Source organism: Nyctereutes procyonoides, unplaced genomic scaffold, assembly GCF_905146905.1.
Source record: "Nyctereutes procyonoides isolate TBG_1078 unplaced genomic scaffold, NYPRO_anot_genome, whole genome shotgun sequence".
Lineage (NCBI taxonomy): Eukaryota > Metazoa > Chordata > Mammalia > Carnivora > Canidae > Nyctereutes > Nyctereutes procyonoides.
The window spans coordinates 8,538,258-8,564,689 of NW_026575130.1; the positions used below are offsets into that span (position 1 = coordinate 8,538,258).

The following is a 26,432-nucleotide window of genomic DNA, read 5'->3' on the forward strand; positions in this document are numbered from 1 at the left end:
AACCAGCCAGGGTAATGCATATATGATACTTTATTAAAACCACTTATAAAAATAGTGTATTACAGAAAAAGGCAATGTTATTGACATCCTATACCTTTTGGGATCTGTGATTTAAAAACCTTAGAAAGTCTTAAAAGTGAAAAGAAAGTAAACAGTCATTCCCAGTGCCCTCCCTTCTTAAATGGAGTTCAGGATGCCAGAGGACAAAAAGGGAGAATAGCACAAAACCTACGGGGAGGCAATTATCACAATTAACAGGAAAAGTTCTAAGGTCTCCCTGCCTGAGTTCAAGTCCACCCTCTGCCACTCAGTAGCTATATGGCCTTGGACAAATTAGGTTCCTCTCTGTGCCTTATTTATCTGATCTTAAAATAGGGATAATAATGATGCTTAGCTCATTGGGCTGTGGTTTAGGATTAACACAATGAATGACTGATATATATTAAGCACTCAATAAGCACTAAATATTTCTATTATTTTCCCAATCAGCACTGCTTGCTACTTTCAGATTGCAGTCTCCTTAGAGTATAAACTTGCATAAAATACAGGAAGTAAGGGAAGCACTCACTAAATTTGGAAAATGAGCAGAAGACTAAGTGTCCCCCTACCTGCATTGCTCCATTTCTACGGGCCCAGCAGGGGCCTGGAAGGGAGAATACTCATTGTTTCCTGTTAGGAAAGTAGAAGAAAGCCAGTAGAAGAAAGCCTCCTACACCCATTGGTGGAGGAGACAAGAGATCGGCATGGCAGCCTCGACAAATGGAAGTGCGTGTGTGATTTTCTTTTTTCCTTTGTCTTTTTCAGGTACAGATGACGGTTCCATCGATGCCTGTAAAGGGGACTCTGGAGGTCCCTTAGTCTGTAAGGATATCAACAATGTGACTTATGTTTGGGGTGTTGTGAGTTGGGGTGAAAACTGCGGAAGACCAGAGTACCCAGGTGTTTACACCAAAGTAGCCAATTATTTTGACTGGATTAGCCATCACGTGGGAAGGTCTCTTATTTCTCAGTACAATGTATAAAATTGTGGTCTCTCTCTTCTACTCTTTTTCTCTAGGGAGTTGGATTTTAGTTGAAATGATACTGCATAATTAGTACTTCTCTAGGAAAAAAATAATAAAGCACATTTTATTGGACATTTTTAAAGGTCTCTACAAAGCTTATTCCACATTGGAACTTTGCCACATAATCAACAAAGAAATATTTTAGTTGGGCATCCATATTTTATTGAATTGAAATTGGGATTAAATTATCTCCTTATACAGGAATGATATATCGACTATACTAAAGGTTTTGCTAGCTGAATGACATTGGATTCACATAAGCCTGCATTCAAACCCCAATTCTACCATCTATGAATTACCTGGCCCTGGGCAATTTATTATCTTTATTGTGCCTCATTTTCGACCTCAAATGGAAACTAGAATTTTGAGAAAATGAAACCATATACTAAATAAAATGTTTGCATAGTATCTGTCACAGGAAAATAACTGACCTCATACCTCTTGTCCCATTTCTCTGCTTTTTTTTTTTTTTGAAATTTTTATTTACTTATTCATGAGAGGCAGAGACATAGGCAGAGGGAGAAGCAGGCTCCCTGTGGGGAACCTGATGCGGACTCGATCCAGGATAACAACCAGAGCCGTAGGCAGATGCTTAACCACTGAGCCACCCAGGCACCCTGCATTTCTCTGCTTCTTAAAGTGTTAAAAGTTCTCTTGAAATAATTGTCTTTAGTTCTCCATTTCACAAATCCTCCTTGACTCTCTCTTTAAACCTTTCCACAGATACCTCCACACAACCATTGACCTCCTTGGTGTCAAACCCACAGTCACTTAGCTACTCTCTTCTCCCCTTGTCCCAGCAGTGGTAGACACAGTTGGCCCCTCAGGACATCACCCTCTCTGCCTGGCCCGCTGCCTCCCTGGCGTCTGGTCTCAGCCTCCTTCCTAACATCTTCCTTCTGATCACTTCTTTCACTTTGTGCTTTCCCTAGAGATCGGTAAGATCAGCTCTAAATCCCACCCACTGTCCCAATGACCTACAAATGCATATCTCCAGCCCTGATCTTCCTAAATTCCAGACTAGTATTTCACTGAGCAGTTACCATCCCATCTGGACATTTGATGGCATTTCAAAGGAAACAAAGCCAACCCCAAATGGCCCCTTCTTAAACCTGTTCCTCCCTTCCTCGTAAATGGCATTTACTCAGGGGTCTCCTGTGCACCCACTTTACAGTAGGTGCTAGTCTCTTTGTATCATGTGACCCTGCTTTAATATCAGCATAGCACTTGTCATTACCCAAACATGTCCTGTTTTCACTGGTTTGTCTACTTCTTCCCCACAATGCTCACCCACCCAGTACTGCCCTCCCCTGACTACACTGTAAGACACAAAAGAAAGATAATCTGTCTTCTGTCTGCATTCCTAGCACTTGGTTCATAGGAGGTTCATTAGCTGCTTTCATTATTATTACTTAAAATGCAACTATTATCATCCTGAAGACTGACATATATTTTTCACATCAATATTACCTTCAATACCTGGGGTTCACTCCTGGATGAAGCCCAATTGTTTTAATAATGGAAATGCCCATTTCTATGTACATTACAACGTTGCTTACTGCTCAGATTTTTCTTTCCTTTTTAAAAATTTTGGTAACCTATGCATACAATTTTTTTTTATTACCGCTTTACCATTTTGAAGTGTACAGTCTAGGGCCATTAAGTACGTTTCCATTGTTATGCCACCAAACTGTCTTCAGAAAGTTTTTGTCTTCCCAAACTGAAACTCTGTGCCTGTTACACACTATCTCCTCCTCCCCATCTGCCTATGGCTCTGGTTGTTATCCTAGATCGAGTCCAGTCCGCATCAGGTTCCCCACAGGGAGCCTGCTTCTCCCTCTGCCTATGTCTCTGCCTCTCTCTCTCTCTCTCTCATGAATAAGTAAATAAAAATCTCAAAGAAAAAAAAAGAAGCAGAGAAATGAGACAAGAGGTGTGAGGTCAGTTATTTTCCTGTGACAGGTACTATGCAAACATTTTATTTAGTATGTGGTTTCATTTTCTCAAAATTCTAGTTTCCATTTGAGGTCGAAAATGAGACACAATAAACATAATAAGTTGCCCAGGGCCAGGTAATTCATAGATGGTAGAATTGCGGTTTGAATGCAGGCTTATGTGAATCCAATGTCATTCAGCTAGCAAAACCTTTAGCAAAACCTTCCCATGCTGCCCAGATTTTTAATTCCTTTTATCATTGAATGCAGGAAAATATTTGGTTATCTATAGCTGTGTAAGAAAGAACACCCAAATATTTATTTAAATAATGATTGTTTATTATTTTGGCTACATGTCTGGGGACTGATGGCGCTCAGCTGGCCATCTCATCCATCCTCTAGCACAGATGCTGTCAGATGAGGAGGGCTGGGGCAGGGATTATCTTGAAGGCTTCTTCACTCACGTGTCTGGTGCTTAGGCTGGGAGAACTCAAACAGCTGGTGCTTCCCAGGCATCTCTCTCTATGTGGTCTTTCCACTTGGGCTCTCAACATGAGGACTCAGAGGCACTAGACTTCTTTCATAACAGCTGACAAGTGTCCTGGGAGATTTGTGGCATGTTTTAAAACCACCACCATATCCTGGCCCAGCAAACCTGGAGCCTGTAGCATTTCTTGAAGATGCCTGGGTATGAATACTAAGGACTGCAAGGTGGGAGAAAGCAGCATTATGGCCCCTTGAAGGACCAAGCCAGTCCACTTGGTGACCTGGGACCTCAAGGCTTCACAGCATGTTAGACCAGAATCTGAAGAGTGAAGAGCCAGCTTCTCTATAGTGACTCCCTGTGATAGAGACTGGGAACAGCAGGAGTGAGATTGGATTCCTGGACTCTCTCAATTCAGAGGTCTATGTGAGGGCTCCTGGTTGCAGATCACAGAAATCAATCAAACTGGTTTAATGAAAAAAAAAAAAGAAAAAAGATGTGTTCAAAGATATTATGTAGTTCACAGAATCTTCAGGAAAGCCAGAGTGTTGGCTACACGTCTGGAGATAATGCTCAAAGACCACTGTAGGACTGCTTATCAGACACTTCCACTGCTATTAGCTCGGGTCCCAGGCTCCATGAAAATCTTGAACTGCAGAGGCTGGGCACCGGACATTACTGCTTGGCCCTCTACCACTACTGCTTCTGTGAGTTAGCATGGTCTTTCCTGAAGGTGGTCAACAAACAGAGCTCACTAATAGAGTGCTGCCATCGTCTTATATTTAACCCTGGCCTCAGAAGTCACTATCTTATGAGGGAGACAGAAAAAATTATAAAGCTACGTTTTGCCAGGTCAACAGAGGGGAAAACTCAAGGGAGACTCATAAATCAGTCTGAAGTGTCAACGAAGGCCTCCCCAGAGGTGAGTTTAATCTGAATTACAGAAGAAATCTCCAAGCAGATGTAAATGCAAAGGCTCTGTGTCTAGAGGAACCAACCTAAAAAGTAGACAGAGAGCAGTTCTGCGTGACAGTCGGGGGTGGGAGAGTAGGGTGCAGCTGAGGACCTGGAGAGGGAGAAAAGGGTAGATCAGAGAGGGCTTTGCACAAGAGTTGGGACCACTGACTTTGGAAAGTTCACACTGGAGGCATGGAGGAAGATGTATCGGAGGGGGTGAGATGGGGTGGGAAAGACAGTTATGAGATAACTGGACCAATTCAAATGAAAAATGATTAAGATAGAAATTTTTAAAGAAGATGGCACTGATTCCAGATATATTAAGGAGTAAAATAGATGGCAGCTGGGGACTGAAGAGAGGACAGGGCACTAGGGAGAGGGATAGGACTTTGGAATAACTCCCAAGTTATCTCTGGGATAATGAGAAGATTGCTGTTGCCATTGATGTTAGAAATAAAGCAAACGGAGAAAGAAAAGCAGGTTTTGTTAAAGATATTTTGAAGCTGTGAGGTCTGCGGGAGCATAGGAAAGATGTATATAGCATGCAGTAGGAAATATAAAGCTAAAAATCAATCAGAGGTTTGGAAGTAGCCAGAAACCCAACCTAGAGAAACCACACACCTGAATTTATCCTGATGGTCTAAAACACTGCAGTCGTACCCAAGTGAGTAACTTCCATTTTGTCCAGAGCGTCCTCTCTGTATGCCGAGTAATCTTACATTCTACCGACAAAGATCACTTGAAAATCTCTTCCCTCATTGCTGTGATTTGAATGTTGTGTTCCCTCAAAACTCATGTTGAAATCCTAATGCTCCATGTGATGGCATTAAGAAGTAGGGTCTTTAGGAGGTGCTCAAGTCATGAGGGTGGAGGCCTTATGAATGGGATTAGTATTTTATAAAAGAAACCCCAGAAATTCCACACCGCTTCCATCAAGTGAGGACACAGAGAGATGTCAGTCATCTGCAAATTAGAAGAGACCCCTCCCCAGAACCTGACACTCTGGCACCCTAATCTTGGATCTCCAGCCTCCAGAAGTGTGAGAAATAAACTTCTGTTGTTTGTAAATCACCTAGTCTGTGATGTTTTGTTACAATAGCCCAAACAGACTAAAACACTGATCAAATTTGCCCGATGACAGAACACCTGAAATGGGGAGCATTATCTTCAATATATTATGGAACCAGCCTGAGCTTACAGACCTGGTGCAGCTGTTTCTTGTCCTTCACTTTGAATAGCCCTGGTTTGAAGGCTATTCATGCTATCTTTAATTTTTTTTTTTTAAGGCAGAGGCTGGAAACTAGCACTTACTTCCCTTCATTTCAGCCCTTTTTAGAAACCAATGTTCTAGCCTTAACACTGGGCAAAGATTGATCACTATGTCTGGAATGGTTTCACCACTTGGCATTTATTTTCATCACAACAACACTGCTCAGGTCATTTAATGAGACGGTGGAAAAGACTAAAACAATAGAAACTTCCCTTGATATTTTGTATTTTGATTTTGCGTTGTTTCAAATAGCCCACAGGATTCTACTCTTCAAGCAGTCTGAGTTAATATGCTACATTAAATCCAATACATTTTGCATTCTTGATGGCACATGACTTCTCTGTACCTTGACTCCTTCACCATAAAAGACTGACAATGCCTCCAGGCCTTTGTCTTCCCTTCCTCCATTGTGGTGGGTTAATCACAGCCCAAGCGCCCTGTAGCTTGGGCGACTTCCTGGGGTTGAGCTACATTTGTCTGTGTCTGCCAAGAGGGACACATTTTTCTGTTTCTAACTCACCCAAAGTCTGCATCCCTATAAAACGCTGTTCTGTGAGATGGTTTGTATGTGAAGTACATGGCACAGAGGAAGTTCCCAATAAGGAGGGATATCATACTTAGGAACTCTTTAGTGCACATTTATTATACTTATGAAGCTTATAACAAACACAAACGCCAAATTAGAACTTATTAGTAATTTTACTAAGAAAGGACACACCTATTCCCAGCACCTCCAATACTGCCCTGGATCTTATTACTGTTAGATTCCTGGAAATTTCCGGGATACTCACATAACCAGATATTCATAGCTCTGGTAAAAATTACTGCAACTGTTATTTAAGGATTCTGCGCAGCTCAGGGGAAAAAATACTGAGAAACTTCGCCGGAGTTATCAAGCTACATAGTAAGTTGAGCAGGAAAAGTGATTCTATTAAGATTTAAAAAAACAACAACGAAAAACAAAACTGTATTCAAACGTAGAATGACGCCTCTCCTATCAAGAAAGAAAATAGTTTTTATTTTCAAACCATTTTCTTCTACCAGAATTTCTAAATGTGCATCTAGCTCATGCTTGCCAGCCAGGCAGCACCTGGGCCTTGGGTTGACAGGTCGGGCTCCCGGTGGGCTCGGATTCCGGTCCACGGCTCAGGCGGACTCGCATTTTCAAACCGAGACGAAGCCAAGACCCCTCGCAGCGCTCTCCGCAGGGGGCTACGGGCGACCCCGCCCAGAGGAGCTGGTTCCTAGGGACGGCGGTGGGCAGGTGGGAGCGGCGATCGCGGGGCTGAGCCCCTGGGGCTCACCTGGCTGCACCTTACAACCACCACGAGGCTTTTGTTTCTATTAATTTCTATTTTTTATTTTATTTGCGTGTCATCCTTGCGCAGGGGCCATGCTAATCTCTGTATCGTTCCAATTTTAGTATATGTGCTGCCGAAGCGAGCACCACCAGGAGGCTGTTTCAAAATACCGACGGTCAGAGCCACTAGGGACGGACTCAATCAGCCTCCTGGGGGGGCGGCGCCCCGACGTCGCTGCAGAGTTAGTACCCCCCCCCCCACCCCCCGACAGCGCTAACTAGAGCCCCCGCGCTGGAGCGCCGCGGGGACCCCTCCCCCCGCTGACGCACCACGCCTGGGCGCAGGCGCAGGCGCAGGCGCACAGTAGGCCGCGGCCCAGGTCGGCGCATGCGCTGTGCCGCGCGTCTCCGCGACTGCGCCGCCTCCCCGCCGGAGCTCGCTGAAGGCGGTGAGGACCCGCCCCTCAGCTCGGAAGGAGGCGTGGGCGTGGAGCCGGCTGGCGCGGCGGAGCGCGAGGCTGGCGCCGCTGCCTAGGGCGCCCGGTGCGCTCCGTGGGGGCACGGCCCGGTGCGGCGCGAATGGCCCTGCTCCCGCGGCCGGCGCTCGCCCTCCTGCTCCTCCTCTTCCTGCCCGCCGCTGCCCTGTGTCAGGAGCAGGCCCAGACCACCGACTGGCGGGCCACGCTGAAGACCATCCGCAACGGCGTTCACAAGATAGACACGTACCTGAACGCCGCCTTGGACCTCCTGGGAGGCGAGGATGGGCTCTGCCAGTACAAGTGCAGCGACGGTGAGAGGGCGCCCAGGCCCCGTGAGGTCGTCGCTTTGAGGGGGCCGCGGGGGCGGAGGTGCGGGGGGCGAGGCAGACCTTGTGGTCGTCCTCTGGCTGTGGAGACGCTGGGCCGAGGCTGGAGTCTTACGGTTCCTGCGGTTGAGCAATCGGGGTAGAAGCTCGCACCACTATTGTTAGAATATAAGAGGTCACCCGAGGTGGTGCCCTCCGTGGTTTCATTGCTTTCGAGTGACTACCTTTTCTTTTTCTCGCTTTCTTTTTTCCCTTGGCTATTTGCGCGAAGTTGCCTCAGAACTTCGTGACGTGCGTACGCATCGTGGGAATGGAGTGGAACAGACGGATTTTAGCCCGCTATTTTAGCGCGGTTAGGCAGCCGGACATGCAGAATTTACCGAGAATTTTAATCATGACGTGTTACCTGTCTCAAGAATTGGCTTAAATGTTTTTTTCTTTCTTTCTTTCTTTCTTTTTTTTTAATAAAGAGCTGTAGGAAATACATTGCGACCTTTGTACAGACTTTTGGTGTACTCTATTGTTGGGAAAGAGTTTTGATAACTCTTCTAGAAATTGTCTGCCACGGCTTGGTAGCAGTGACGCCTCCTCTTCATTGTTGGTTAATGCTAATGTAATTGTTCTGATTTTTTCGTATTTTTTAACCAATTCTTTTTGTTTTCAATTATTTATTCATGAGAGACACACAGAGAGAGAAGCAGAGACAGGCAGAGGGAGAAGCAGGTTCCTTGCAGGAAGCCCGATGTGGGACTCGATCCCGGGTCTCCAGGATCACGCCCTGGACTGAAGGCACATGCTCAACCGCTGAGCCACCCAGGCGTCCCAACCAATTCTTTTTGAATCTGAGAACTCGTTTGGTGGCCTTGTTGGGAATACTCAACACAGTGTCTCAGCCGAGATCTTTTTTTTTTTTTTCAAGCACTTGCTTTTTTTTTTTTTTTTTTTTTAATTAAATATTGTAGAACCTCAGATAAGATGCTCAGGGTTCTTTTTGGAAATTCAAAATGTTAAGATTTTGAGAAATCATGTTTCCAGTAAGAGTAGATAGAGGAAGTCTAGTTCATTTAATGCTTTGCAGTTCAAAATAATAACTTAGTGACTGATGGTAAAACCAGAATGCATTGTAGGTGAATTTAAAAGAAATCTATGTCATGTGAAACTGTAATGCCACTTGCTGCCTGTAATTCTCAAAATTTCTAGTTTAATGTTAATGGAGGTACAGAATGAGCCATATCTTGTATGCTATGAAGTGCTAAATCAGGAATACCAGTATGCAATCAGGAAGGAAATGTTTTTGTCTTTGTAGAGCTTGTTAGGAGGAATAAGTGAATTATTTGAAAATTAAATGATTGCCTTTCTTGAGGCAGATGTCATAATTTTACTTAGTCATCCCTATTCATTATACAAATATTTGGCTGCCTGTTACGTCTCAAGTGTTCTACCAATTGGAGATTCAGTAGTAAACAAAACACAAAATTCCTGTCCGTGGAGCTCCCATTCTGGTGGGGAGAGACAGTAAACTAAAAAATAAGTGAAATAAGCCAAATATGCAGTATATGTAGGTCTGAAGTATGCCAGTGTTTAAAGAACAATAGTAAAAACAGCAGTGGCAGTGTTGGGAGAAAGTGTTGAGAAGAAATCTGAAAATGCTGAAGGTGACACTGATGATGTGGGGAAAGAACCCCCCAGGCAGAGGACCTGAGGAAGGACCTGAGGAGAAAGGCCAGTCTAGGATGACTTTGAAGGTTTTGGCCTGAGCCAAAGGAAGGATGTAGTGTTACCATTTACTGAGATAGGAAAGGCTTCACAATCTTCATTAACTTGTGATGAGTCAAAGGTTCTAGAGTTTATGTTTAAAATATCGCAAGTTGGGCAGCCCGGGTGGCTCAGTGGTTTAGCGCCGCCTTCAGCCCAGGGCCTGATCCTGGAGACCCGGGATCAAGTCCCACATCGGGCTCCCTGCATGGAGCCTGCTTCTCCCTCTGCCTGTGTCTCTGCCCCTCTCTCTCTCTCTCTCTCTCTCTCTCTCTCTCTCTGTGTCTCTCATGAATAAATAAATAAAATCTTTAAAAAATAAAATATCACAAGTTGAAGGGATACTGTTCACATTATAAAGATGACTTTAATCTTTTATTTTACCTAACCCTTTTTATCTTCAACAAACCTCACTAAATTTACCATGTGGAGTTTCAAGCAAAATCTCCAGCATAAAAAAAACACAAATGAACCTGAGAATTTAGAAAATGGTATGCTTTGATAAACATCCTTTTGTGTCTTAATAAATGCTGCTGTCTGCTCATAAGACTGTGATTCCAAGTAACCATGTTGATAATTCCAACATTATGAAATTGTTCTTTAGTTGCTATTACTTGAGAAGTCTCCCTGGAACACTATTTCAACCTTTCCTGTATTTTGGAATGCAAGTGACCAAATCAGAACCAAACAGAAGCAGACAAATCCCAAAGCTAGAGGACCATGGTGATGGAAGGTCACCATGTTTGTTTAATAGTTGTTTGTTTAATAGTTGCAGTAAATAGGTAAAGGGAGCTTAAGAAAAGATTTGCTGGTAGGGAGAGAGTGATCAGATTAAAGGACACAGACTTGTTGCATTCAATTATCTTTATTTTATCAAAAGGCTTGGCTTTATGGAGGCTTGCTTCTTTCTGGCCATCCCGCCCAAGGTGGGAACAAAGCTTTATTGAGATCGAAGTAAAGTTATTTAGGAGAACAAATTAAATGGTTGCTATTTTTTTCTTTATTTTTTTCTCCCTTACAGCAAAGAAGATTTGAGAAAGATAACTTTTTGATTTCTTTTGAAAAATAGAAAACAAGATTGGCTTATAAAATGTTCTAAATTATGAATAAGTAACTCATTCAGTGATTTATATTTTATATGATCCCTTTGGCTTCTGTGCAAAAGAGTCCAGGGAGTGGGAGAGCAAAGATGAAAGCAGAGTGACAGGTGTAGGAATTCAGAGAAAAGATGTGGGTAGTTTTGTCCAGGTTAATAGCAATAAAGATGGTGAGAAGTGGTTGGATTTGGGGATATATTTTTGGAGGAAGAGCCTAAAGGATTTGCTGATAGCTTGGAAGGAAGGTGTGAGTAGGGTCAAAAAAAAAAAAATGATTTCAGAATTTTTGGCCTGAATGATTGGAAGGATGGGGTTGCCTTTAACTGTAATAGGGCAGACCATGGGAAAAAGACATTAGGAAAAATAATAGCAAATTTGTATGCTTTTGAGAATGATTCAGTAGAGAGTGAAAACACTGTTGGGGGAGAAATGAAGGAGAATTATTGAAGTCATGTCCTTAGGTAAATGAGAGGAGGGGGTTCTGGTGCATAAATAGATTGGCCAAGAGCACAGATGGCATATCCCTGTTAATAGGAACAAAGAGAGGATATGGATAGATGAATATCCATATTAGATGGTGATGGCTACATAACCGAGTTCTCTTCTGATTGCCTTAGTTTTTTTTTTTAATATTTTATTTATTTATTCACAAGAGACAGAGGGGGAGAGAGAGAGAGAGAGAAAGAGAGGCAGAGGGAGAAGAAGGCTCCATTCAGGGAGCCCGACATGGGACTCCATCCCAGGTCCCCAGGATCAGGCCCTGGGCTAAAGACAGTGCTAAACCGCTGCATCACCAGGGCTGCCCTGATTGCCTTAGTTTTCTCAGTGAAGTAGGAAGGAGAGAAGGTGAGAATGGAAGTGTTGGAGATTTGAGGAAAATAGGAGAGTGAATGGACCAGAAAACTAAAGTAGCATAAGGGCCCTCTGCAGATTAAATATTGAATTAAAATCTCAAGTGTTTGGGAAAGCAGGTTTGAATTGTGTTTCCTATGAAGCACAGTGCTAAGATCTTTGACCCAACAGCCTTGCCTTTCTCTTTCTCATCTGCTTCAGTGTTCATTTATGTGAAAGAAGTTGGTCTGTTTGGAAGTATTTACATCAAATTTTTAAAAACTATCTAGAAAAGATCTATCATCACCTTGAGTCCAGGCAGATCTTTAGATTTCATCTGTCCATATAGATGATCAAACAAAGCATCAAGAGAGGTGCATTTGCCTAAGTACAAAAGAAGGCTCAATGAATAGTATTTCCATGTAGTTGTACCCAGTGGTTTTTAAATTCTTCTCGTCTCATTTTTTTCTTATCTTTCTGTATTTGCTTACAAATTTTAGGGGGTAGTGGCTCGATAGATCATGGATTTTGGTTTGACTCTGATGTTGCTTCTTCTGTTAACCCAGTTTTTGCTTGCTTTGTGTATTAGTGTGTCCAGACTCTTGTAACAAAAGACCATAGACTTATTTAAACAACAGAAATTTATTTTTTACAATTTTGAACACTGGAAAGTCCAAGATCAAGGTTTGGCCAACAGTGTTCTATAGTGAAGATGCTCTTCCTGGTTTCAAACAGCTGCCTTCTTACTGTGTCCTGTGTCATGGTTGCGGGGTGGGAGAAGCAAGTTCTCTGGTGTCTCTTCCTTGTCCTGCTCTCATGACATTATCCAAACTTAATGACCTCCTGAAGTCCCCATCACCAAATACATTGGGAGTTAGGGCTTCAACATAGGAATTTGGGGGGGACACAGTTCAGTTCATTGTGTTTTGCAAAAATTGGCACCCAGTAGAAATGCTAAAATTTTTTTTAATGTTTAGCAGCTTACAACACCATTTATAGCAACATTTAAAATGAAATTAATATATTTGTAATTTTTGGTATGTATAGCAACTTAACCTTTAATAAGCAACTTTATATATAACTTGTTAAAAATGTAATTTCAATTTAAAGGTGAATTTAGAACTTAAACAGTTTACAGTGTTTTGGGAAATCTGTTATTTCTCAGTTTTCTGGGGATTTTGGGGTTCAGGGGCAGTTGGTTTTTTGGTTTTTGGCTTTTGGTTTTTTTGTTTGCTGTAGAAAGAGAATATTTCATTTTCAGGAGGGAATTTTTCCCATTTTTTTCATCCAGTAATTTCATGGGTGCCTACTATGTTTCAGGCATCTTCTAGGTGAATAAGACAAAGTTCCCATTCTCGTAGAAACTGGCTAATGTTAATTTGGTCAGTGAATTTTAGAAGAGTAAAATCATGGAATGGATATGGAAGGGAAGGGGCTCTATTTTAAGATGGAGTGAGGGGGGGAAGTCCTCTCTGATGAAGTAACATTAGCAGGTTCCCTCAAAAGCCAAACAAAAACCAGACACATGTTGTGTTATTATTCAGTAGTTCATGTATAGTAGGTCTTGGTTCTCATTGCATTTTATCAGCTTCACTCCTGAGAGCAGTTTTATATACTGGCTCTGTTTGAAACAACTGCCTCCCCCATGTTCGCACCTCCATTTTCAGTTTTGCTGGCACTTTTGCTTCGGTACCATCTCTGTTCCTCTTTATTCTCCTGTAGCAGGTATGCTTTGTTTTGCTTTGGTTTGTCTCCCTGACCTCACTTGCTTCTGATCATTCTTCCACTCAAAGGTAATTATCTTTTACAAAATGAGAAAATATATAAATACACACATATGCACACACCTATGTATCATTGTCATTACACACATCAAAATGTTAAAAAGTATATTATAGACTTAATATCAAAAGAAACTCCATAGATTTATATAAAATACAAAGGAAAGGAGAAATAGAAGTGCTCTTGTGGTCTAAGTATTACAACATTGAGGGAAATATCTTCCCAGTTAAAAAAAAGGTAGACACTTGAGATTAAAAACCCACATGCCTTTAAAACTCTAGGCCCATCTTAATTGTCTAAGGGAGGTAATCTTTGATTCTAGTGGAAGAGGGTAGGTGCCAGAAATCTGGCAGCTGATAGATGGGGAATATATGTAGTATCCAAAAAGTTGAAAACAGTATGTTAGTTACATTTTCAAGTCATGTGCCCAATATGAGTTGCTTCAACCTTCAGATACCTATAAAGGTATACTTCTAAATTGAAAGCAGTAAATCCAATCATTAACCTGAAAAATGTTTAGGGAGGGGCAGCCCAGGTGGTGGCTCAGCAGTTTAGCGCTGCCTTCAGCCCAGGGCCTGATCCTAGAGACCTGAGATCGAGTCCCACGTCGGGCTCCTTGTATGGAGCCTGCTTTTCCCTCTGCCTGTGTCTCTGCCTCTCTCTCTCTCTGTGTGTTTCTCATGAATAAATAAATAAAATCTTTGAAAAAAAATGTTTAGGAAGTATACTACTTTTCCTATTTCTAGACTTTTAAAAAAATATCCTTTGGCTTATTTATTGTACTTTTTCCAGATTAAATTCAACCCATTGCTTAATGTCTATTGCTAAATGAGTTTCTAAACATTTTAAATGGTTGATTGTTAAAAACCCCTGATGGGAGAGCATCATGATGAAGCTTCAAGGAACTAGAATAGCTTCCCCAAGAATTTCATGCTAATCCAGCCTCTCTCCCATTCAGTGAAGAGATTTCTAGTGTGGTAGGACAAAGAAAACAGTACATCAGATGGCTAGTTTCTCGTGATACTCCCATGAAAAATGTAGGCTGGAGAAAACTTGATTTATCACAACCAATCACACCTGGTTGAGTGGTCTACCCAGAAGATGGGGTTGATGACTTCACAGCTATTTATAGAGAGGACTGGTCTGTGGGAGGGTGTTGCAGACCTCTGCCTTGGTTAGTATCTGTGTCTCAAGTTTATAAATATCTGGGAGCAGCCAGTGATATTGAGTGAATAGCTCGAAATTTAAACTGTACAGGAAGTCTTGGATGATAAACTAAAACTAACAAGACAGAATTTCCCAATCTAATATTTAGGCTCAAAATTTAAGCTGTAGAGTGTTTAGCAGTAGATATTAGAAAATTTATTTTAGGAAGAACTGATAGTTTTTCTTACTCTCTCATGTGTCTTAGCATTGAGACATGGCTAAAATATATGCTAATTGTCTTAGGCTCTATTGATACAAGTACTTTATCTACCTCACCTTATAGTGTTCAGTTTGGGATGGCACATTTTAAAGAGATATGAGAAACTAGAAGTGATCAGGCTTTGGAGGTTGATTAATGCTCACCAAACTCAAAGGAGACTGAGGGATAAGCAGCAGTACCAGTTTATTTATAATGAGTATTAGAACTGCCATGGGGATTTGCCTTCCAAGTCACCTACTCATTCATTAATTCATTCATTCATTCATTCATCCATCAACAAATAATTTTTGAGAACCTAACCATATGCTGGGCACTGTTCTAGACTTTAAAGGTATGAAACACAGAAATTTCTGCCTTCGCAGAGTTTATATTTCAGTATGGAGAAACAGATAATAAATAAGTAGGCTAATATGAAATTTTTTAGGGTTATGCATGCTACAAATGGTATGGTCAGAGAAGGCATTGCTGAGAAGGTGAAGGAATAACTATGTAGATACTGGGGAGGAAGAGCATCCACATAGAACAGCAGGTTCAGTGGCACTAAGACAGGAGCAGACTTGGCATGTTCTGGGAATAACGAAGAGACCAGATGTGATGGAATGAAGTGAAGGAACAGTAGGAAGATGAGATCAGAGAAGTAATGGTGTGTGTGGGGGTGCAGATTATATAGAGTTAATAGACATTGGAAGAATTTTGGCTTTTATCCTGAATAAGAGGAGAAGCCATTGGAGATGGTTTTGGCAGAGGAAAGTCTTTATTTAATGTATTTTAATTTTAATAGGATCACTCAGGTTCAGTGTTGAAAAAAGACCATGGCTGGCAGTGCTGTGGAGTGGGGAAACCGAGATAGGGATGGCAGTAATCCATGGTGGCTTGGAGCAGTTTAGTAGCAGTGGAGGTGGGAAGAAGTGATTAAATTCTGAATACTTTGAGGGTAGAGGCAACAAGACATGCTGTGGAAATGGATGTGGGATATAAGAAAATGAGATCATCAAAGATGGCTAAGGTTTTTTTTCTGAGCACCAGTAATGTTGGAGTTGTTTCATCTGAGAAGGAACTATGGATAGAACAGGTTTGGGGATGAATATCAGGAGGTACATCTTAAGTTTGAGGTGCCCGTTAGATATCCAGGCCCTTTTAAGTGGAAAGCCAAATCATAAACAGTTTTCTTAAGAATGAAAGGGCTCAGAAACAACCATCCTCTTGGACAGTGCTGGAGAAACAAGACCAACTTCTGTCATTGGCTTCCTCATTCCTCAATCCATTATAACTATTCTCTTCCTACGTACTGTTCTTCAGACTGGGTGGAACAGGCTAGAGCTTTATATCTTCATCAGTTTATATTCTCTTTAGGCTCTACCTTGTTATTACTTCACTGAAGCATGTGAATCTCAGCAACTCACTTAAGCCATTTTTAGATCCTTACTTTGAGTGGGTTACTTATTTTGATAGTTGATTACTGGAAGGGTTGCTTTTTCTCCTCATATTTTACTTTTTGAGAGTAAACTTATCTTTATTTAAGTCTATTAGCAATAAATAATAGTTGACTGAAAGTTGGTGGATCCCTTTTTTTTTTTCTAAGTAAGCAACTATGGGGAGATATTAGGGATGTTTTGCTTTTAGAATTGAAGATAAAAGATAGTCCCAAATGTTGGAAGGATTATCATGTAAATAGGTAATTGGCTTGGCTCATTGTGTGTTCCCCAGGAGTAGAGGATTGCTTATAGGAAAACTGGAAAGAATTTAACAGTGCCATTCTACAATGGAATAGGCTATTTCTTAATACTGGAGGAGGATTATGGGAAACATTCAAGAGAAAGTAGGTGACTGTTAGGGATGTTGAAGCAATTTGTAGATTTCATGAGGAGAGCTATTTTTGAAGTACTTTGCAGCATTCTAGATTGCTGTGATGTCATCTTCTCATTGTTACTGAACCATTGGTGCTATTAGGGAGAATAGAACCAGAGTAATATGGCTTACCATGCTTTGTTTATTCCTCACCTTTTTCCTTAGCTGGCAAAGAAATCTATTTGTGAAATGATTGGCTGGAGTCCAGGCTAGAATGTATGGTCCTGTAATGTCTTAAAATGGTGTTAAAGTAATTAAATGTTCATTGGATGACCTTCTTAGCGTTAAGCTCTGTGAGTAAACTGGTTAGTTAATGGTTATGGAGGTTTGCATGCAGTGGAGTATTGGCTGAATGTTGGGAAGATACAGTTCTTGCCCCATAAGTTTTTAAACAAAAAATGGGAAACAGGGTGGATTTGTCTTTCATACATATGGACCCAGTCTTGCATGTAAACTCTGAAATCTTCTGAAATGCAGAGTAGCTTTTACATGTTTTGCATGGTATAGGCTTAAAATAAAGACATTCGCTTATGTCAGTACCCAAATATTAAATACTTCCAAGCCTAGTCTAGTAGTACATCATAGACTTTTTTGCATGTTTTTAAGTCATATTTGAAAATTAATTATGATACCATTTATATTTTACAGGATCTAAGCCTTTCCCGCGTTATGGTTATAAACCTTCCCCACCGAATGGATGTGGCTCTCCACTGTTTGGTGTTCACGTAAATATTATTTTCTTATTTGATAAGTTTTATGATCACTAGTGTTCCTTTTGTATTTTAAAGATTTATTTGTTTATTAGAGAGAGAGAGATAAAGGGATAGGGAGGGGCAGAGAGAGAGGGAAGAGAGATCTCAAGCAGACTCCCTGCTGAGTGTGGAGCCCAGTGCACAGCTTGACCCTGAAATCATGACCTGAGCCAAAATCAAGAGTTGGACATTCAACTGACTGAGCCACCCAAGCACCCCAACCAGGTAGTACTCTTAATAATGCAAGACTGTCAGTTTATTCTCAGGGTTCCAAATAATTTTGCCTGTTGTAATGGTAATTAGGTTTATTATATTCTTTTATAGCTAAAGCACATTTAGTAAGTCCTAAAAAAACTAAATGGAATAAAATTCATGTTTTATTTTTTAATCTCGTAGATGTTAATACTGTTGAAAAGATATTTTCTCATGTAACACACATGGTTTAAAAGTTTGAAGTGTAGAATTAATGCTACTTAGGATGAAAAAGTATAGATAAAGCATAATATTTTCTGTATTAAAACAAAGCTAAGTAAGGTAGCTGTGGGGGTTTTTGGTAGGCGAGGCTAAATCTGAACCAACTGTTACAGGAAAAAAAATGTTTATGAGTGATTCCTAGACACAAGGGTTTTGCGTATAAAGCTGTTAAAACCAGTTAAAGATAAGCTGTAGATTTGAAGGAACAGTATCTTTAGGGAGTGAATAAACACTTAGAGATTGAACTACAATAACAAAATGTGAGTTGTAGAAGCTTAAAAGTTTTCAGTGATATTTCATATAAAGTATATTTTATAGAGGGAGAGGCACAAAATACTTTGAAATATCCAAAAATCAATCTTTGCTCTTATCCTGACCTTTCTGTTTTTAAAAGTGTGTTTTGGACAATTGGAAGTTACATTTGTTACTGGCAGGTAACTGAATATTGCAAAATAGGGAGTTTTTAGGCATAGCTGAGAGCCATAGTGGGTGCATAGTGGGTGCATAGTAATGGGCAGTAATCATCCTTGATTTCTAAGTCTACTTGAATGTAATACTTCAGCAGAGGAGTTTTGAATTTCATCAACAATAATCCATCCAAATGCCTCTTTCAGCTTAATATTGGCATCCCTTCCCTGACAAAGTGCTGCAACCAACATGACAGGTGCTATGAGACCTGTGGCAAGAGCAAGAATGACTGCGATGAGGAATTCCAGTATTGCCTCTCTAAGATCTGCCGGGATGTGCAGAAAACACTAGGACTAGCTCAGCATGTTCAGGGTAAGGATGATCCAGCAGGATGGAGATCAATGCTATTTGTAAAATTTTATTGACTGGTTTATGTTTTAGTACAGGGTTTACCACTAGAAATCTTCCACTGCGTATTACTATATCTATTGTGACACAGACCTTTCAATTTCCTGAGATGAGGAGTCATTGATTTTGTAATCTTAAATGATTTATAGTCATGGAAGCAAAAAGTGTTAGGAGACTTTGGGAAGAGGGTATGTGCGAGGCAGAGAAGAATCATCCATGATCTTGTGCCCTGTAGTGTATCTCTAATGACTCTAATGATCCAGAGCCTAAAGTTTGAAATCCTGGATCCAGTGATTTTAAGAACACATCACATAGGATTTAGAGTGGGAAGTTTTAGAAGACTTGAGCTTTAACTTTGTCTCTTCTTATGTATCTGTGTCAGGAGGGTCCCTAGAACCACCCCCAGGTTTGCTAGGAGGACTTACAGGATTTAACATATAGTCAGAGTGTAGGGATACAAAGTGAAGGGCAGCCCGGGTGGCTCAGCAGTTTAGCTCCACCTTCAGCCCAGGGCATGACCCTGGAGACCGGGGATCAAGTCCCACATCGGGCTTCCTGTGGGGAGCCTGCTTCTCCCTCTGCCTGTGTCTCTGCCTCTCTTTCTCTCTGTGTCTCTCATGAATAAATAAATAAAATACTTTAAAAAAAAAAACAAAAAAGTGAAGTCAGCAAAAGGTAAAGGTGTTTCAGTGTTCTCATTTATAAAATAGTACCCATCTCATAGAGTTCTCATCAAAATATAATAAAATATTTGTGGAAATACAAATCACTGTACAAATACTAAAAGTCACAAAATCTTTTCACTGTTAAGCTGAAGTATTTATCATACATTGAAATCAGAAGAGAAGGTGCAAGAAAGGAAACTTAACATTTTTAGGCATTTTTCATAAGATACCATGCTAGATATTTTAGATATGTTTTCCTTGATGTTCACAAAAACACAAAGAAGTAGTTAGTGGTACACTGATTTTTCAAGGAAGGAAACTGAGATTCAAAAAAGTATCTTGTCCTAAGTTGCATACTTCTGATTCTAAAACTTGTGTTCTGTCTACTACAGTATTCCCCAAACAATGTCATAGGTTTGATTCTGAATTCCTATAATAACTGTCAAGGAAGAAGTGTCTGCTCCAGGTGTGCAGCTTGAACTCCCAGCCTCTGAATCCCCTTGCATGCTTTCAGCTGAGGCAAACTAGTTGCGCAGCAGAATAGTACATGGATGTATTTCCTGTCTCCTGATCTAAGGACCTACTAACCGGGCTAAGTGATGAAGCCAGTTTCCTTGCAGTGCCCTACTGAATAATTATAGCCTTTACACTTCTATGGTGGTTGTGTTCCTTAATGGCACAGGCTTTTGGAGAACTTTAAAAATGGCAGGATTTTGCAATGAATAGTTTCTTCCTTAACATGAGTATTTGAAACAAGAAGTATTTAGACGACTAAAGGCTACTCTGTGCAGTGTCTCTGTAAGTGAATTGTATGGAGATAATCTCACCTGGCTGTTACAGGCGTCTTAGAATAAGAAAAGTAAATCCATTATCTTTTCTAGAATCCTAAAAACAATTTTAAACTCTGCTAGAGAAAAAACACTTTTGATTTCTAGGTCTCCTTTCCCAAGCCAAATTGGGATATTGAGAAAGAGAGAGCAAGAGCGGGGTCCATTTATCTTAAGCATCTTAAATGATGTATGATCAGTTCATAGAAGTCGTCAACCATAATTAAATGTTCTGAAGTTTCTCTGTTTTTAACCTTTATTTCTTCTACACCTAAAAATCTTTTCTAGTGTTTTTTTCAAATAAAAGGAAAAGTAACAGTGATGAACTAATCAGTGCTATTGAGAGAGACTTGTTTGCCTAGTAGAAAAAAAAAATTGGGTTGAACAGTTGCAAGCAAACAAAAAAGTAGATATGTGCCCAAGACACTGACACTGATTGTCTGTCTATATGTGCTTCTGGCCTTTAAAGGTTTGAGAGGACATTGATGTAACAGATGTTTACGTGCCCAGTAAGGGAGTACTTGACACCGTGCTGTAACATGTAATATATGGGAAGAGAGAGCAGTGCTTTTCAGTTGCCCAGCAGTAATAGCCCTTTCTTATTTTGCAGCATGTGAAACAACAGTGGAGCTCTTGTTTGACAGTGTTATACATTTAGGCTGCAAGCCATATCTGGACAGCCAACGAGCTGCATGTAGGTGTCGCTACGAAGAAAAAAGTGATCTCTGAAGAAGATGCTAATGGCTGGTGACAGGACAAAAGAATATAGAACTACTGCTTTACAGTATAAAGCTGCCTTATTTTTGTGAAAGGATTATTTTAAGACTTTATTTTGACATTAAAACTTCAGACTAAAGCAAAAAATGGGAAAAGTGATCTTCCTGGACAACGTTCCTTAGTGTGCCAAACTGTCTTGACCAGTCTCAGAGAGAGGTGCATGTTAAGGAGAGCATATTTTAAAAGGAGTCTGTAACTCAATTTTCACAGCTGTGTTTACCAAAACAATGAGGTCAAATGTAAAACTGATTACAAGGTATGTTAAACACTGTCTTATTTGGAAATATGGGGAAATCTTCACTTAGAAGTATGTTTACTATAAAAATTTAAATATACATTTATTCCTGGAAGGATCTGACTTTATTTTTTTTTCTATTTTAATTAACACATTATATGCTGTTTTCCTGTTGAAGAATGGGCTTGATGAGCCCGTTAAACATATGAATAAGTATCACTTCTGTTAATGATAAGACTAGTTATAAGGACAAGGTTTCCATGTCTCTCTCTCTCTCTCTCTCTCTCTCTCTCTTTTAATATAATTGGAACCATCAGCTAGTGGCCTCTTAGGGAGCAAAACCAGGATCTGTAGGTTTTACGTAATGTGTTTGTAAGGTGATATGAACAAAATTCAGAAAAGCCACTCCCATTCTATGAATCATTCATATGACAAATATCATATTTTGCTATAACCTTTGTCTAAATTGAAGAAAACGTGGATTTCTTGAGACAAATGAGAAGTTACTTCACATACACATTAGAGCATTATATGCTACTATGCTTTGGTGTTTATTTCCTAGCACTTGGTCCTCATAGTAGATTCAGGTATATCTTTAAAAGTCTGAAACCTTTTCCTAATAGTTGTCTTGATAAATATTATTCTTGATACTTTTTTAAAAATTTTTAACTGTGAAGTCAAAAGGGATGGTAAAGCAAGATACAAAGAACTATCTTTTGTAGATTTCTCATTTACTTTGAAAATTATTAGTAGATGTTTAGAAGCAAATCACAGGACTTCAGCTGCCTCTGAAAATGTCTGTATGTGTTGAAAGCTTTTCCACCCTTTGGAAAGCACAGCTGTATTCATCTACTGCTCTTTGCCTCCCGCTGGCTATGGGCTTTCCCTAGCCTTGGATCCCAAGCACCATATAGCTTTTGGGTAGCTTATATAGCCAAAGTTATTAAGGTAAACTGCTTGAAAATGTCAGAGAAGGACAGCTCCAGGAGAAGTGGTTCTTTTTAAGTCACTATAGGCAGAAGTGAGCAAAGAGAAAAATATGTTCTGGAGAAGGGGCTATATTCCTAACTTTAAATAGATATCATTGCTAAAGACCTAATACCTTTCCAAACTGAGATGATGGAACTTTTCTGCTAAGGATGTGTCCTCTATGAGATGAGAAATGTGTATCCCTGTGACTAATTGAGCAAACTGGGCTCTAACTTAAATGTTTGGAACCCTTAATTGATACTTTTAAAAAGGTAACAGTTTTATAATCCATTGTCCATATTTAATCTTTATCAATATTTGCCATTGAAATACTTGACCAGGTAACTTTAAACTTATAATAAATTTATGGATTTTCTTGGCAGCATTGCCTCTCAAGAGGACAGACTTAGAATTCTATAAAATCTTTAGTTCATGGTCACAAATTCTACACAAAGATCCAAAGAAGCTTTTGTTCTATGTTAAGATTTTTATCTTGGAATAATTTTAGATTTATAGAAAAGTTGCGAAGATAATATAGACTTGTTATATTTGCCTTACTCCTAATGTTAACATTTTACATAATCATGAAACATTTATTAAGAAACCAACATCAGTAATTACTAACTTAACTCTAGACTTCGTTTGGATTGTACTGGTTTTTCCATTAATGTCATTTTTCTTTTCCAGGATCCAATATAGGATACCACATTGCATTTAGTCATCATGCCTCTGATAAGCCTCTGGTCTGCGATGGTTCCTCAGGCTTGTTGTTCATAATCTTGACAGTTTTGAGGAGTGCTGGTCAGGTGTATTGTAGAATGCCCCTCACTTTGGGCGTGTCTGGTGTTTCCTTCATATTTGACCTTGGGTTATGGATATTTTCAGGAAGAAAACCACAGAGGTGAAGAAGGGTTCTTCTCACCAGATCATATCAGTAGTTGAATGTAATCAACTTGGTATGGTAACTCCGAACACTTGGTGAAGGTAGTGTCTGTTGGGTTTCTCCACTGTCAAGTTACTACTTTTCCCTTTCCATACTTCTGTTCCTTGGAAGCCAGTCCCCAAATCAGTCTGTGGAAGGTGGGGGGTGGGCAAGATTCTGTTCTACCTGCTGGAAAGGGGAATTTCTTTATATGATTCTTGGAATTTTTCTGTAAGAAAGATTTGTCTCCTCACCCATCCCATTTATTCAATTATTTATATCAGTGTGGACTCATGTATATCTCTTTCAGACTTTGAGTAATGTTTATTTTATTGCTCAAATTGTTCCAGCTCAGCTATTGGGAGTTATGTCAGTTTGGCTCCTGTGTGTCTGTAATGTGCCCCCATCCTTTTGATTTTTGAGCACTTACATACTTTCTGGCAAGAAAGTAGGAGATGTCACTCTAGACTTGTCTTGTAGGCTTCCAGCACCAGAATCAGCCTCTTCTCCAAAGAGCACTGGTTCCTTTTATTGGAGAATGCTTTCTGTTGGAACTTAGGAACCAATACCTGGGTGCTGAGTGTGCTCATTGCTGTTGAGGTGTCACTGCTGCTAAGACCCTCCCAGTAAACAGAGCTAGGAAATATGTATGCATATTAATCCATGTACATGTACAATCTACAATGATTTCTGTATGTGTATATATGTTAAGCTGAATGTGAGTCCTTACTGATGTCTGCACTTGACTCACGTACCACAGGGCATGTATTTAGATTTTAAGAATGGTATCTGCACTATCCATAGAATAAAACTCATATACAAGCAAAAAGAAAACCCCAAAACTAGCTTTTAGCAGCTCTATGCAAGAAACATAATACTGATATTTTTTAAATAAAACTGAATTGCCTTCAAATAATGCCTTTGTCTTTAAAACTTTTTGACACACTTTTCCAGGGACAGATAAGGCTGTATTCATTTCATAGGTGGAGAAACTCAGGCACCCAGAAGCTCTAAGGAAGACAGAATTGAAATATGAGGACAGAACCAAATGAAACACATTTGGAACAGGCTTGCCTTCAGTGGGCTTGTAAATTATACTAGTAATATTAGTTAAAAAGTTGTTTCATTAGCTTATAACTAATTCTCCCTAAGATGAAAAAATGCTATTTTTGTCAGTATAGAAGTACAAGATTATCAGGAAATCAAGCTGTATATTTTATCTTGGTACAAAACAAGAAAAACATCTAGCAAAATGAAAACAATGGAGTCTCTATAAAAACTCTTTAGTAGACTGACTTCCGGTAACTTTGGGGTAGATTGAAGCCTATTAGGTAAGATCCTCCCTCATATATTTTGTTGCATTGTTCAAATTCACACATACTGTATTTGCAGTATATTCATTCAGGGACTTGTTATAATAATTGAAGTAGCCCCTTTAGTTGGCTGTTTTTCCTCACTGCTTAATCTTGTAAAACCAGCCATTGCTCAAATCATAAAAGCAAGAATGAGTTGATGTAACCAGTATACCAGAAATAACTAATAGTTACTAATAAAAATAACTAAAACTGATCAGTGGTATCCTCTTGGCATATAAGCCATAGTGATGTTAGGCTTTTCTGCCTCAGGCTGAGGTTTCCAAAATATCCTTCAAAATCTCCTTGCTCAGGACTTTACAAACCTTTTTTGTTGGCTTTTAGCTTTTCTTAAGTGTAGGAATCCAGATTATAGAAACTAATATTTCCGTGATTTATGTAGGGAAAACCAGAAGGTTTAGTGGGGTAAACTAAAAGACAAAACAAAAAGACCAAAATTTGAGGATGATCTCTGAAATCTGTTCCGTATGTTTCATTTCTAGGATAGGTGACAGCTAAGACCTTCAGTTTCAAAGTTCTATGAAAGTGCATTCAAGCCATCTATTGAGTAACTTTCAGTCTTTAGGGTATCTTAATTATTTTAATAATATGGATTTGCTTTAGGTTTTTTGGGGGGGGTTTGTTTTGTTTTTTGAGAAGGTAGGATTGGTAGGATTCTAGTCCGTCTATGTCAGTGGTTTTCAAATGTGAGCATGCAGTTGATTCACTGGATTCTGGCATTAAAAACACCTAGTGGGCCCCACCCCCAGCTCCTCATTCAGGAGATACACTTCTGTAGGTCCCAGGAGTTTGCATTTCTAGTAAGTTCCTAGATGGTGTTGATACTGCTGGCTCAGAGACCACAGTTTGAGAAGTGGCCTAGATAGTCTTCAGTAGCTACAAATAATGAACTGAAAGCTTACTGTGGGCTAGGTACTGTTCTAGAAGTTTGGCAGTTTCTGTCTCCAAAACTTGAGTAAGCTTGGTCGCCATTTTATAGAGAAGAATTTGAAACTGGGAGAGGTTAAGTTGCCTTATTTGTGCAAATGTCTCACAGCTAAGAAAATGGAGGCAGGATTAGAATCTAGGCAGCCTGTTTTCCAATCCTAGGCACTTACCCCTTTTATTAGGATAGCTATTGCTTTACAAGACTAAAATTACATACTTAAAATTCTGAAATAAGTATCCTAAAATGCTTTGTACTTACATCTGAAGATAGACAATATTTTATTTTAAAATATAACCACGTTTTAAAAATAAAATATTCTGAGATAACAAGGTACTTGGAGGGGTAACAGATTCCTTTATCTGCTCCTTTCAGATAAGTGGAAGGTCAGCCAACTGGGGATCCACTGATAGAGGGAGTGTTTTCAGGATTCAGAGAAGACCCTGAAAATTAGGCAAAAGGACAGGAAGTTCTGGTGGTCAGATAACACATTCAAACTGAATAAAGTCCAGAGTGCAAATGCTGAAACCCTGGATCTCATTCAATGGATAAATATTTACTGAGCACCTCCTACAGGCTAAGCAACTGTGCCAGGTAATGGGGAAACCAAAAGGCCAATCCTTTCAATGAGCTAAAGATGATAGTAACAAATATGAGTTCTTTGAAGCCAGGCACTGTTTTAAGTAGTCAATTTGACCTAATTAGCACAAAACCATATAAGGCAAAGAATGATATTGCATGTCTTAAGTAGAAAGTAACTAAAGTCGATTTCTGAAATACAGCAAAATGAACACTAGTAAATGACATGGGATGAGGAAAATCCTGATTTCATATTTGAGTTAGTAACCGAGCACGCGTAGGAAAAGTTACCAAGTTATATTTTTTCTCTCCCCAATAAGGGTAGTATTTATAGAAGACGGATTCCCTTATACTTTTCAAGTATTAGAAATGATGCCTTAACCCATTCTTTTCCCATTCTGAAGATGGTTACTTTTTTAAAATGACAAGGCCCAGAGAAGTAAAAGATGAAGCCACCCGTTCAGCCGAGGTTAGAGTTGTTCATTGGGGCAAATTTACACAATAGCCAACCACCCAAGGAGGAGCTCCCGTTACAGGCCACGTTGAGCGCCGGGTCGGGCCCACG

At 39.9% G+C, this 26,432-nt stretch overlaps 2 protein-coding genes and 1 non-coding gene across 4 annotated transcripts in view; 2 read left to right on the forward strand and 1 right to left on the reverse strand.

Moving 5' to 3' along the window:
• CFI (complement factor I) overlaps positions 1 to 1,136 on the forward strand; it is a 55,403-nt gene extending 54,267 nt beyond the window's left edge. Inside the window, exon 14 of the mRNA XM_055342566.1 lies at positions 805 to 1,136. Coding sequence (XP_055198541.1) covers positions 805 to 1,022 — 218 coding nt within the window. The 3' untranslated portion in view covers positions 1,023 to 1,136. The remainder of the gene's footprint in view (positions 1 to 804) is intronic.
• A 5,916-nt stretch (positions 1,137 to 7,052) lies between these two features.
• LOC129521273 (U6 spliceosomal RNA) lies at positions 7,053 to 7,156 on the reverse strand. The gene has a single exon (XR_008666787.1). It is a non-coding gene; the product is annotated as a U6 spliceosomal RNA (small nuclear RNA).
• Positions 7,157 to 7,463: 307 nt separating this feature from the next.
• PLA2G12A (phospholipase A2 group XIIA) lies at positions 7,464 to 23,906 on the forward strand. 2 transcript variants are annotated; one of them, XR_008666782.1, is made up of 5 exons: positions 7,464 to 7,799; positions 17,202 to 17,278; positions 18,394 to 18,559; positions 20,698 to 21,120; positions 22,756 to 23,906. XR_008666782.1 is itself a non-coding variant. In XM_055342533.1 (4 exons), the coding sequence occupies exons 1-4, from the start codon at positions 7,589 to 7,591 to the stop codon at positions 20,814 to 20,816; spliced, it is 573 nt and encodes a 190-aa protein (XP_055198508.1). In that variant the 5' UTR covers positions 7,464 to 7,588; the 3' UTR covers positions 20,817 to 23,906. The 2 variants fall into 2 exon arrangements, 1 of the variants encoding a protein (XP_055198508.1); XM_055342533.1 differs by having other exon boundaries at positions 20,698 to 23,906.
• Positions 23,907 to 26,432: the final 2,526 nt, after the last annotated feature.